This window comes from Rattus rattus, chromosome 10 (genome assembly GCF_011064425.1).
Source record: "Rattus rattus isolate New Zealand chromosome 10, Rrattus_CSIRO_v1, whole genome shotgun sequence".
NCBI lineage: Eukaryota > Metazoa > Chordata > Mammalia > Rodentia > Muridae > Rattus > Rattus rattus.
In genome coordinates, this window is record NC_046163.1 from 70423826 (window position 1) to 70436957 (window position 13132).

The following is a 13132-nucleotide window of genomic DNA, read 5'->3' on the forward strand; positions in this document are numbered from 1 at the left end:
AAAACAAACACTTGGGAAAATGTGACTTTATATAACTCATTTCCACAAAGTGTATTTATTCTTTGAAAACTAATGCATGGTTTTTATCTTATCTACCCAACTACCTCCCTCTAACTGTTCCAGGGACCCACTACCCTGTCTCTATCAACTTCATGTCTGTTGTCATTGTCATCTCCATCTCCTCCTCCCGCTCCCCGCCTCCTCCTCCCCCTCCCCTCCTCCTCCCCCTCCCCTTCTCTTCCCCTTCTCCCTGTCCTCCTCCTCTTTCTCCTCTTCTTCCTCCCTCTCTTTTTCCTTCTCCTCTTCCTTCTCCTCCTCCTCTTCTTCCTCTTCCTCCTCCTCCCCCCTCCTCCTCCTCTTCCTCCTCCTCCTTTATCCCAGTGAGTCTAACTAGTTAATGATGATGTGTAAATGGATGATGAGGCCATTCACTAGGGCATGGGCTGCCTGCCAGTGGCCACATCCCCAATGAAAAGTGAGTCTCCTTTCCCAGTAACCATCAAGTGCCAGCAGCTCCTTGGCTAAGCGTGGGTCTCAGAAGCACCTCTCCCATCTACACTGGAAGTTTCCCTGGCTTGTCTTTGGCAGATCTCTTTAAATACCACCCCATATTCACTTTATCAGCAAGTCCTGCCAGCTATGTAGTCAGAACACAATCTCTAGTCTAATGTAACCACATTATGTTATAGAATGCCAGTCAGTTTCTCCTGGCTGTAATTTTTGTACCCGTTAACCAAATAACTGTATATTTCCAAATGATCTGAAGAAAATGTTTTAGAATGTTCTCAGCATAAAGAATTGACAAATAAAGGGGATAGACTGATTACTTTGTTCATGTATGTTTACTGTTGTATGTATGTCAAAATATGCTGTACCCCTTAGAAATTATATACATATACATATATAGATATATATTTGCTTGCTTGTGGAATTAATCTGAACATAGCCACTTCTTGCTAGCTGCACTGAACCAGCCCAGGCCAAGCACCCTCACCCTTCCCTTTGACTCTTGTGTTGCTAAGCAGAGTCAAAGCTCTCTAATCCCACTCTGGGTTCTCAGCTGACATCAATCTCCTTATCTGTGTCCCTGGTCACATTCTTTGACTTGAAAGTGTCTCACATGCTCTGTGTTTGCTCTGAACAATGTCTCCTTAGGCCTCCCCCTGACCTGGGTGGACTATTGCTACAGAGCATTTGTGTCTGCTATCTCCTGTAATGTTCCACTTCCACAAGGTTCACTCTGACACGTTCTAAAGCTGTCAGCTGAGATGGGATCTCCTCAGAGACCTTTCCCATGTCCGATACACTCTTAGCCCTGACTTTCAGACCTGCATCCTGAACATTCAGCAGACTGTTCCAGAACCCAGACACGGCCTGGCTTCCCCAGGGTGCTGAAACACAAGAGTGCAACCTGGCCTTGTGCTGGCCCATGCCTGGGGTGCTGAGGGAAGGAGGCTGTGCAATGGACCTCACACTGTCTCTTCCCTGTCTGTCCAGGTCCTGCAGATCTGCCCCAAGGACATGCGAGCTGACATTTGTGTACACCTGAACCGCAAAGTGTTCAAAGAACACCCCGCCTTCCGGCTGGCCAGCGATGGTTGCCTGAGGGCCTTGGCCATGGAGTTCCAGACAGTGCACTGCGCCCCAGGGGACCTCATCTATCACGCTGGGGAGAGTGTGGACAGCCTCTGCTTCGTGGTCTCGGGCTCCCTGGAGGTGATCCAGGATGACGAGGTGGTGGCCATCCTAGGTATGTGCTGCCTATTTTTGATGTACTCCTGCTATCGTACTTGGGGTTGTCTTAGTCGCTGGACAGTCATATTTAACCAGAGATTTCCCCTTGGGGGAGGCTCATTTCTCCATCCATTCATCCATCCAACAAACGTTGGAATGCCTACTTTGGACCGATTGATGTTTAAGGCTCTTGGGTTTTCTTCTGGGGGGGGGGGCTGCAGGCTATTGGAAGAGATAAATAAACAAGCCACCATTTGGAACATATCAGAAGGGCATCTGACTCAGGATTCAAATGGCAATGCTTCCTATATAAAATGACACACAAGAAGGAGCCAAAAAATTGAAAATGAGTTAGCACCGAGCAGGGTAAAAACAGGATTGCAGAAAGAGAGAGGTCAGCCTCTGTGAGAGAGACAGGTGTGATTCACAGGGACAGGTGTGACTCACGGGGGATAAACTCTGAGTCACTTTGTATGACAGGGGCACATGGAAGGGCTGCCGTGGGAGATGACACTGGGAGAGAGTTGATGGACCTTAGGCTCCAGGAACCACATTAAAGGATGTTGATTTCCCTTGCAGGGGTGGGGCAGGTGACTCATGGTGAATTGAAAGTAGGGAAGGGGCACCGTTAGGTTTGTACTTTTGAAAAATGACAGCAAGTAGAGGTTGGGCTGCAGTGGATGGGGTAAGCAGGTAAGAAACATGTTATCTAGGTGCTTAGCGAGCTAAGATGTGGGTGGATGGTGAGAAATGTGTCACTTTGAGGCATGTAAAAAGTCGGATCAAAGGAATCCAATGACGGTTTGCTCTTGGGAAAGGTAGGATCTCTCATTGGATAACAGGGAGACTAGTTCACCACACATGGCGAGAAGGAATGTGGGAAGAGCAGGGATGTGTCGGACGTGGGAGCTTGACCTTCAGTGGCGATGGGGAAACTTCTGAGGCAGCCACAGGGTAGCTCTTCAGTGCACACATCTCTCTAAGAGGACAAGACACCGCGGCATAATCACCACTTATGGATCCCTGCTTGTTGCCCAATGTTGTGCAGATGGATCCTCATTTAACCATGCAAAATGGCTTTATTACTCTCGGTCTTTAAGCGAGACAGTTGAAATTCAGAGAGGTAAGGAAATGTCTTCCCAGTGATTGAGGCCCATGGGGTCCCATCCCAGCAACCTCTGATTCCAGACCTGCTCCCACCAGACTTGTGGAGTCCTGTCCTAGTATCCCTCTGTCTTCAGCCTCTCTATGCCTGCCTAGCTTTCAAACTGATGCACTGATGACTAATGGAATACATGGGCACTGGCACTGTTGGTGCCGCTGCAGTTTGCGGACGTAAGTTCGCACATGATTTATTTCCTAGAAGCGTGAGATGGATGGGATTAAGTTACTGTGATGTTAGGATGAAGAGCCTGACTCTGTAAAGACGAATGGTAGTTTTAAAGCCTAATTTTGCTCCTGTCTGACTTTGGAGTACCTGAAACATGGCTTCCTTCTTGCTCCTGGGGCACCTTGTCAGCTCACGCTTTTGGCTATGTTGTGCTCAGGGTAACCCAAGGGTGATTTATATCCCTTCAGCATTTGCCAGAATATGGTGAGGGGGGCCTGTTAAATCTGGGTTGGAGCTGAAGTGTGTCTTGTCTGCTGGATACCATGGTGCCCATAGTGTCCTGGCTGTTCCTCATTCCCTCCTCTCAGAGAAGTGAGGTTGTGGGCCAAACACAGGAATGGTGAAGACATTGTTGTAGGGGGTTCTTATCTCTCCCTTTAAATTCACCAATGAGGACATTGGGCTAGCCAGGATTCCTGAGCTAAATGTAACCACTGACCAATCCTTTGAATTTGGACTAGAGGTAAGCCTTCGGAGTCAGGCATCTTGAACCAATTTCCCCACAGATCACTCATTATTTAAGCTTCCAGGAATCCATCCCAAGGCCCAGCACTATCTCTTGTGTGCCCACGATCAGGGATTTTGTAATGCCCTGCACAGACACCAGCACGATAGACTCAGTATGGAGGGATGAGAGCCTGAGGAGAGATGAGGACAAACAACCATTCCTCCCTTCCTCCCCTGTATACCGGGCTTCCTAGGAGGCAGCAACTTCATAACCTGGTTGATTTGGCTGGTTCCACTTCTCCAAATCTAGCCCTCTGGGCATCCAGCCTGCTCCAGTTAGCAATGTGGTTGGACTTCAAATATAGCTCAGCCGCTTTGGACTAAACATGTTGGTTGTTCTCAAGATGCCCAGGCTAGAAAAAGCCTCCTCTATGCTTCCCAAGAGTCAGATTGAGCCCCCACAGTAGGTCCAGGCTCGATATCCTAAACAGCTTGCCAAGAGTCTCAGTCTATAAAAGGACATGACAAGTTCTTTGAGTCAACCTGTCCTTTAGGCCGTGAGGCATACAACACTCCGAGCTGTTTGTTCCCTGGAAACACCCACTTGGAGCTTTTTAAAAGTCCTTTCTCCTTAGAATAACTTTTGTTCAATGAACTGCAATCAGTTTCTTCCTACAAAGGGTTTGAGCATCACACGGGACTGAGAACAAGACCTTCATTGTCCTCCAATGCCCTTTCGTGTATTCTCGCCCAGAAGTGTTGAACAGGCCCTGTCATGAGTGGGTTGCTACAGTTAGACCAAATCTTATCCCAGGCCTCCAGAGCTGCATGTGCAGCAACTGACTCTAGAGAGCTGTCACTCTGCACAGCGAGGGTTATATAGGAAATGGAGATGCTCCTGGGGATTGAAGGATGAGTAGCTTTTGAGCAGTGCTGTGTGCCCAGTGCTCCAGAAACAAAGGGGAATATGCCAGTGTTCGTGCAAGAGGCTATAGAGAAAACACAGGGACACAGCTGCCCGTGCCCTCAGACTCAGATCCCCTGTTATCAGTTCAGTCACTTACAGCCTGCTGATGTGGTTCTTCCTCCAATTAGACTGTACCACCCCGTTCTCTGTTTAATTTTAGTGCGGACTCCAAGAACAGGAAGGGACAGTATTCATAACTGAGTGGGCTTAGCGTGTCCCCAAAATAGAATCCCCCATCACTAAAACCTTATAGACTTTTTCGGGACAACAGCCACGATATAAAATGCTCATTGCATTGCTAACCGATGGATGCAGAAGTATAAAACTCAGCAGCATTTGTCCTGTTATAGGAAATGCAGTCCGATGTTTTCTGTTACGGTCGGTTGCCCTTCATTTGAAATAAAAATGAATATAGCGACCTGGTAAATCGGTTTCTGGGGCTGATCAAAGGTTGCAGTTAGGAAGTGTGCGTGTGCGAGCCGTGCCAGCCACTCTCTGATTGAAAGCACACTGTCCCCTGAAGACAGTGACCATGAGAGGGCTCTCTTATGATTCCTCCTCTGGCACCCTTGCTATGACATCGTCCTTACTTCCCTCGGAGACGTCTTCCCGCGGTTGCTGAGTTGGAAGGCTACCTTGCCTTTGCTTGGATAAGGTCCTCCTTTGGGCCATTGTTCTAGGTTGGATATTTAGCAGCACCTGCTGTCCATGGTGTTTTCTTTGGGGGACAGAGAAAGCCTTGTCTTCAGGGACCATTGTGCAGAGCTGAGACAGGTGCTTAGTGATCACGAGCACAGGGGGTCTTGTTCTGTCCCTCTCCTGGAGCAAGCAGGCAGGCAAATGCTCACAGAGGAGGCAGAGCCAAACTGAGAGCTTGGGAGGCGCCAAGGAGTGTGGCAGGCTGAGCATTGGGGTAGAAAAGCATCAGTAGGGTCACTGGAGCAGGGTGTGAGCGTGAGCATGAGTGTGAGCTGCAGGCTCAGGCTAGTGTGAGTGGAGCTGGCCTTGCTGGTTCCATCAGCTCAGAGCTGCCTGCTTCAGTGTGCACCGGGCTCTGCCAACCTGCTGCACTGTGGTGTCAGGAGCACTAAGCCTTGATTGTCATTTCATGTGTGGTTTGACATCGCCAACCTTAGCTGTGGAGTAGGGGAGAGAGGCACATGGAGAAGGAAATGAGGCAGGAACCCATAGGCAGGGGCCTTCCCAGTGATTGACAGAACAGGCCATGAGGTCTTTGCCTTGGTAGTGGCTGGGAAGATGGAGTCTGAGGTCGGGCATGGGTCAGCCGTGGGGAAGGGACCTGTGTGGTGGATCATGCTGCCTAAACTGGAGCCCAGAGCTGTGGTGACAGTGACAAGATGCAGCAAGGCTGGTGTGGACGGCAGTGTGTCATCATGAGAAATGGGGCCCTAGCGAGTGAAGCATGACATCGTGAGAGCTGTGCTCTTAAAGCAGTAAAGACTGCGGCCAGAGACATGGAATCTGTGAGGTCACCGTGGGTCATGATAGACAGAGAGCGCTAAGCTACACTCAGAACAAACGGAGAAGGCCCACAAGGAACATTCGAATTACATAGAAACAATGAACAACTGTAAGCATGAATTTCCCCCAAAGATTGCATCAGATGCAATTTGAGGAAAATTATTCATTGGTTCAGTTTTAACTGGATATCTATATTTTTATTTGCAGAATTTGCCAAACTTAGTTGGGAGGTGCAGGTGGGTGAACTGTCAGCGACAGGGGTGTCCTGGTTAGTTTTCTGTCAGTTTGATTCATCTAGAGTTATCTGGGAAGGGGAACCTCAATTGAGAAAATACCCCATTAGATCAGCCTGTAGGCAAGTCTACAGGATGTCTTTTTGATGAGTAGTGTGGGCGGGCCCAGCCCGCTGCAGTGAAGCTACCCCTGGGCAGATGGTCTTAGGAAACAAGAACAAGCCGGTGAACAATGCTGTTCCTGGTCTCTGCTTCAGTCCCTGCTTTCTGTGTCCCACCTTGAGTTAATGGCCTGATTTCCCTTGATACTGGGCTGTGATCACATAGAAATGTGAGCAAAATAAATGCTTTCCTCCTCAAGCTGTTTTTGGTCAGTGTTTTATAGAAAACAAGCAAGGACAGAGAGTCTCTTGGGTTGTAAAAGTTAATACTAGAATGCAATGGGGTAAACAGGGAGGCAGAGGCAGGTTCTGCTGTCTGGGAAGTGGGAGAGAAGTATTGACAAAGAAGTGGCCACGGAGCATAAAGTGTGAAGCTTCCACTCGACTTCCATGTAGAGACCTGAGGACATTGGACAGAGGTGCAGCCAACATTACTTGGAAAGGTGGGTCTGGAACCAGGACAAGAAGACAGATCAGGACCAGGAAAGGCACTCGGGTCTCTAGCTAGAGATTTAAGAATTAACAGAAGGAATGTAAAACAGGAAAGGGAAAGAAAACCAGTGGCGGAAGTTGCGAGCCTTTTCCTGAATGACCAAGCATTTGAGAGCATTTTTAAAGAGATGGGGTATAGCCGTTCTGAATGTTCACAGGGAACTTTAAGTGATATTGGAAACTCTAATGGTAAGTGAAATGTTATTTGAGTATGCTGCAACTGATCCCAATTACATGAAGACAAGCACACGGCGATGAGACTCCATGGGCGTCTGGCTAGCAAGCTGGGGCAGATGTCCTGTTTGTGAGGCAGGAGGAGATTTTCATTTTCTTATCAAATTTGTCTGACTTTCAGGCTCTCTTTAAGAGAACATGTGTGGGTCTTGAGAGATGGTAAAGTACTTGAGTTCAGATCCCAGTGCCCCTATAAAGTGTGTGTGTGTGTGTGTGTGTGTGTGTGTGTGTGTGAGAGAGAGAGAGAGAGAGAGAGAGACAGAGAGACAGAGAGACAGAGAGACAGAGAGAAAGAGACACACAGAGAGAGGCAGAGACAGAGAGAGACAGAGACAGAGAGACAAAGACAGAGACAGAGAGAGACAGAGACAGAGAGACAGACAGAGAGAGATAGAGAGAGACAGAGAGATAGAGACAGAGAGAGACAAAAGAGAGACAGAGAGACAGAGAGAAACAGAGACAGAGAGACAGGGACAGAGAGAGACAGAGAGAGGGGGGAGGGAGACTGTGATCCTAGAGGTGAAGGGGCAAGAACTGGAGGGTGCCAAGGCTTGCACCAGTCAGTAGCCTCCAGGTTCACGGAGTAGTTCTGTCTCCAAAATTGAGGGCAGTACCAATAAAGGAATACACTAAAGATGACCTCTGGTCTCTACATCAAGTGTACACACACACACACACACACACACACACACACACACACACACACACACACATTTGTACTCATGGCAAACACACACACACAAACAAATGACCTCTTATCTCTACATCATGCAAACACATGTTTGCATACGTATGTATATATACATCAAACACACACACAAATAAATAAGCATCTGATATTTTCAAGATGACAGTTAAAACTTTTTTTTTCAAGACAGTCTTGAGAAAGCTTCATTTGCTTTCCCAGACACTGTTAGGGGATCATTTTTAAACATGATTTTTTTTTCCCCAGAAGAATGTCTTGGCAGCAGCTCTTTTGCTTGTTACTATCCAATCAGAGAAAATGGCGTGTCTCTGCATGTGTCTACATCTCTCCCTCTGACTGTCCTTGGCCAGACAGTGAAGACTGAAGGCCTTATCTAGCAGAGCCAAGTCTTCCCTAGAGATGTTTCCCAGGGTCCCCGGGAGCCAGGGTGGGAGAAAAGCTGGCTCCAGGACTGCTATTCCTCCCTCTCTGTGGGGCACCCTGCACAGGGAGCAGGTTGACTGCGGGGTGAGCTTGTGGCCTGTATTCAGCCTGTGTCAGGAGCTGTGCTCCAGGCTCTCCATGCTGTAACCAAGTGTCAGTATTCACCTAGCTGCTCTATCAACCCGAGTGGTCACATTAAATCCACACTCTTAGTGAGGAGCCATAATGGGAATCACCTAGAACTGCAAAGCAGAAAACGTTTCTATCGGGTGGCACCAGCCACACCATGCGATCGAGAGAGGATGAGGGTAGACACTGGGTGATCTTTTCTAATTTCTCCTTCTGTTTAAGCAATTTTTGAAATTAGTTTTCAGTCCCCGAAGTCAAAGGAAGTTAGATGTACTGTAAGTGAGTTTCTAAATGGAATCCCTGTTACTGCATTGCCCAAAGGACTCGGTTGTAGGAAGTTAATGTCAGTTAGGGCAAGTATGAGATATAGAGGCACTCTAGTATCATGTAAAATGTCTCAAGTATTTTAAGTAAGGAAAGCATAATACAGGACTGCATGTGTGGCAGCCTTAGCTACGTAAAAATGTGTATGTGCATAGAAGCAGGACGGAAGGCAAACCAAGATCTTAGAAAAAGCGTCCTGGATGGTGGTCGTCATTTTCAATATTCAAATGTAGTTGAATAATTTTCTACAATGTACTTCTATTCTTTTACAAATAACCAGAAGGGAAAAACGCAAATGAGGTTTATGCTTGTAGGTATCCTGGTAACTTCTACCATATCCCAGTGGAGCTCTGGGGTCCGCTTCCTTGTGGAGAGAGGCACAGACAGGGAGTCGTCATGGCGGCTCCAAGACCCTGCTTTAACTGAACCCTTTCGTGTGCAAGTCTCGTTCAGGGAGGGGTGCCAGCCCTCTTCACACCCAGTGTCACTGCATGAGGAAGGCTGGGGACATGTGGGGTGAAAGGATCTAGAAGGCTCCTAAGACAGTGCTTCTGTCTCAGGATCATCTCTTGTTGTCCACGCCCCTCATCTCTGCTCCCTGCTCCCACTCACAGGGTAATTTCTAACGTACGAGGTTTCATTTCATGGTTGTAAATTTTGCCTGTAAACTTTCAGCTTAGCAGAAAGCTGAGTCACACTGAGCTAAGGGAGCATCTCTGAGCAGGTCAGCAAGTCAGCTCGACACACACACACACACACACGCACACACACACACACACATGCACACACACACACACACTCACACACATACACACATGCACACACACACACATGCACACACACACACACACACACACATTCACACACACACACACACACACACACGCACATGCATGCACGCACACACACACATTCACACACATACACACACACTCACACACATACACACATGCACACACACACACATTCACACACACACACACATTCACACACACACACACACACACACACGCATGCACGCACACACACACATGCACACACACACACATACACACACACACACACACACACACACACACACATACACACACATACACACACACACACACGCACACACACACATGCATGCACGCACACACACACATTCACACACATACACACACGCACACACACACACACACAGTTCCTCTAACCCACCTTTGCAATGGTTTGTTCATTTCATAAGCATGCAGGGTGGGTATTAGGGGCTGGAGACACAACATGAACAAAAACGCTGGTCTCTCAGGAAGCTGAGGTGCTCACCAGGAAGACAAGTCATTATACACTTGCAAGGCAGGGTGGAGCGTGGTAATAGTGCTAAGAACAAGAGGCTGTCAGAATTCACACAGCAGGCATCCGAGCCAGCCGAGTCGCAGAGTAAAGGAAGGCTTCTTGACAAAGGCTTCGTCAGAGCTGAGTGCCAGTCCTGTCTGGGGCTGGGCCAGGAGATGAGAGAGGAAAGTAGGCACAGCACCATCCTCAGGGTCAACACTGGTCGAGCTTAGAAGCCACATCAGGCAATAAAGAACAACCCAGTCCACAGAGTTCTTGGGCCTTTTGCCCTATTAAGATGAACTTGAATAGAGTACTAATCGGGGAGCAAGTGGTGACTTTAACCAGAACAGGGGCAGAATTGCACTTGTGCTTAGAAAATCATCCAGGCAGCTGTTTGGAAAGTGAATTAGAGAACCAAGGTCAGAGGGGACCAACAAGGAGTACTCCAAGATGCAAGACTAGCCTGGCCCGATCTCATAGCCGTTTAGATGAGAGAAGATAGAGCCAAGAGATCCTTGGTAGGTGAAGTGAGTGGACGATGGCCCTTCACTGTTTGTGGAGTAAAAGGGGACTGTATTAGGGTGAACGATCCAGGAGGATCATGGGCTTACTGTGGATGAGACTCATTCCTCCTCAGACGGGATTCTGGAGAAGGACCCGGACTCTGGGTACAAACCCTGCATCACTGCAGTCCAGATGCATGACCAGACACAAGCTGAGAAAGTCCTACTCCAGCAGGGGTATGGGGAGGTGAGGAGAGAATCAGGGGTCTATAGTAGGTCCTGTGGAGCACCTGTGCCTAGGAAATGTGTTCAGGAGGCTGGGTGAGAGACTACAAGAACAAGGAGAGGGGCCAAGACACTGGACTGTTACAGAAGCCAGAGGTGAGGACAGGCGCTGGTGCCAAGTTCTTGCAAATGCCATAGAATATGTTTCACCGGACAGAGATGGCACAGTTTGTAATATCATCAATATTTTTTGACCTGACTGTCCCATTTTTTAAAAAATTCCAGAGCTGGGCATGGTAGCATATACCTTTAATCTCAGCACTCATGAGGCAGAGGCAGGGGGATCTCTGTGTGCTTGAGGGCAGCCTAATCTATATAGCCAGTTCTAGAAAAGCCAGCATACATATAGGGGCCCTGTCTCAAAAAAGTAAATAAAATAAAAACAAAACTTAAGGCACATATGGGTGCATTGGAAGCATATGTTATAACACATCAAGGATTAGTGAGCATTGTTCAGATTGATTAGCAAAAGGGTAATGATTGACAGGGATGAGATGGGTGGGTGACCTACGGGAGCGAGAAGCTTGACAGGAGGCCAAGGAGATGTCAAGTGCATGGGTTCCAGGGCCTGAGAAACTACATTGGTATGTGCAGAGGTGCAGCCAAGATAGCACAACACAGCAGGTGTGCAGAGGTGTAGCCAAGAGAGGGCAACACAGCAGGTGTGCAGAGGTGCAGCCAAGAGAGCACAACACAGCAGGTGTGCAGAGGTGCAGCCAAGAGAGCACAACACAGCAGGTGTGCAGAGGTGCACCCGAGAGAGGACAACAGGACAGGTGTGCAGAGGTGCACCCAAGAGAGGACAACACAGCAGGTGTGCAGAGGTGCAGCAGTGAGGGGACAACACAGCAGGTGTGCAGAGGTGCACCCAAGAGACAGGCATGAGTGAGTTTCCTCTTCTTTCACAATAAGCTCCTTGACCCCAGAAAGGACTTCCACCGTCCCATCCAGTCCCTTAAGATGCTGTAAGGGATCTCTGACCCACAAAGGTAAGTCCAAGTCATTGGTCTGGATTGAACCATGAGATGGCAAGAGATGCACCCGGCTGTGGGAAGTCAAGCTAAAGGCTCTCTGTGAGAGGCAGAGGCAAAGGCAGAGTGGGTGACACTTGGAGAGACCTGGCTGTGACCTTACTTGTGTAGGTTTCACAGAGCACGTTAGTGCCCATCTCTAACTAGAGGTAGGTAAAGAGGGTCATCGGGGTGGCTCTTTTGTACCGACCGGAAAGAGAGCAGGTGTGTTGAACTCCTACAGAAGTTACAATCACAGCAAACTTGTAGAGACAGATGCACTCTGGGAAGTGGCGGAGAATCAGATCTGTCCCTGGAACCGGGTCACCTGGGCATGTCTAGTCCCAGCATTTTTCCCCCACTGGGTCCAATAAAGCACTCAATACTGCAGCAGTCAAACAAAGCCTGGGTTTTGTTCCCAGGAGTGTCTTTTCTTTTTTTTTTTTAACCTCAAAGAGGAAGCCACTGGTGAGATCTGCAGGGTGTCTATCTGTCTGTCTCTGATGTATGTTCTCATTCTATAAGCTGTGGCACATGGGACAGAGAGAGTGACCTCTGCAGCAACCTTTATTTGTACAATGAAGGTGAGAGGAGCTTTGCAGTTTTCCTCACAAGACGTCAACCTCCTTATACCCACCTGCAACCTCAGGCAGTCTTGGGGTTGCAGCCCGAAGTACCTGTGGAGGAGCACACACAAGTGTTCCTGAGTAAGCAGACTGGGCCTTGGCCCTCTGGGAGGAAGCACACAGCAGGTGCTGGTGCACACAGTAGGCTCTAGGTGGTCCTAATCTCTGGCCATACGCAGAGTGGGCAGAAAGGCTGGTCAGTGTGGTCCAGCGGAGTCTTTGGCCTTCAGACTGAGAAGCTGTAGCAGACAAAGAAGTGCTTCGGGGCTGCCTGCCCACAGAGCTTGCTTGCCCTTGGCTTCTCTTCTGGGCCAAGGGATCCCCAGTGGTCTAAGGTATGGGGGCAGCTGCTCTGGTAGGAACTGTAGCTGTCAGAAAGCCAGCAAAGTCAGAGCTCCTCTTCTCATGCAGTTATCCAGGTACACAGGAGCAGGTGGCAACTCCGTGGCACCAGATGCCGAGTCTGCTGTCAGCTTGTTCCCCTCAGTAGGGTGTCGCTCCGGCTTTCTGCCAACGGGTTCTTCAGCCCTTCGAGCAGTGCATGAACGGCTGGCTGAGTTCTTTCTGATGGATTTGAGTCTGAAAACGGCTAGCGATTTTAGTAACAGAGGGGCCAGCTTTGGACATGCGCTGTACCACTGTGGGCCATCCCGTGAGCAGTCTTTAAAAGAA

General features: G+C 48.7%; 1 protein-coding gene across 2 annotated transcripts in view; it reads left to right on the top strand.

Annotated features, from left to right (window-relative positions):
* Kcnh1 (potassium voltage-gated channel subfamily H member 1) overlaps positions 1-13132 on the top strand; it is a 298193-nt gene that overhangs the window by 213410 nt on the left and 71651 nt on the right. For both annotated transcript variants that reach the window (XM_032915372.1, XM_032915373.1), the window contains exon 9: positions 1498-1750. In XM_032915372.1, the coding sequence (XP_032771263.1) occupies positions 1498-1750 (253 nt within the window). The remainder of the gene's footprint in view (positions 1-1497; positions 1751-13132) is intronic.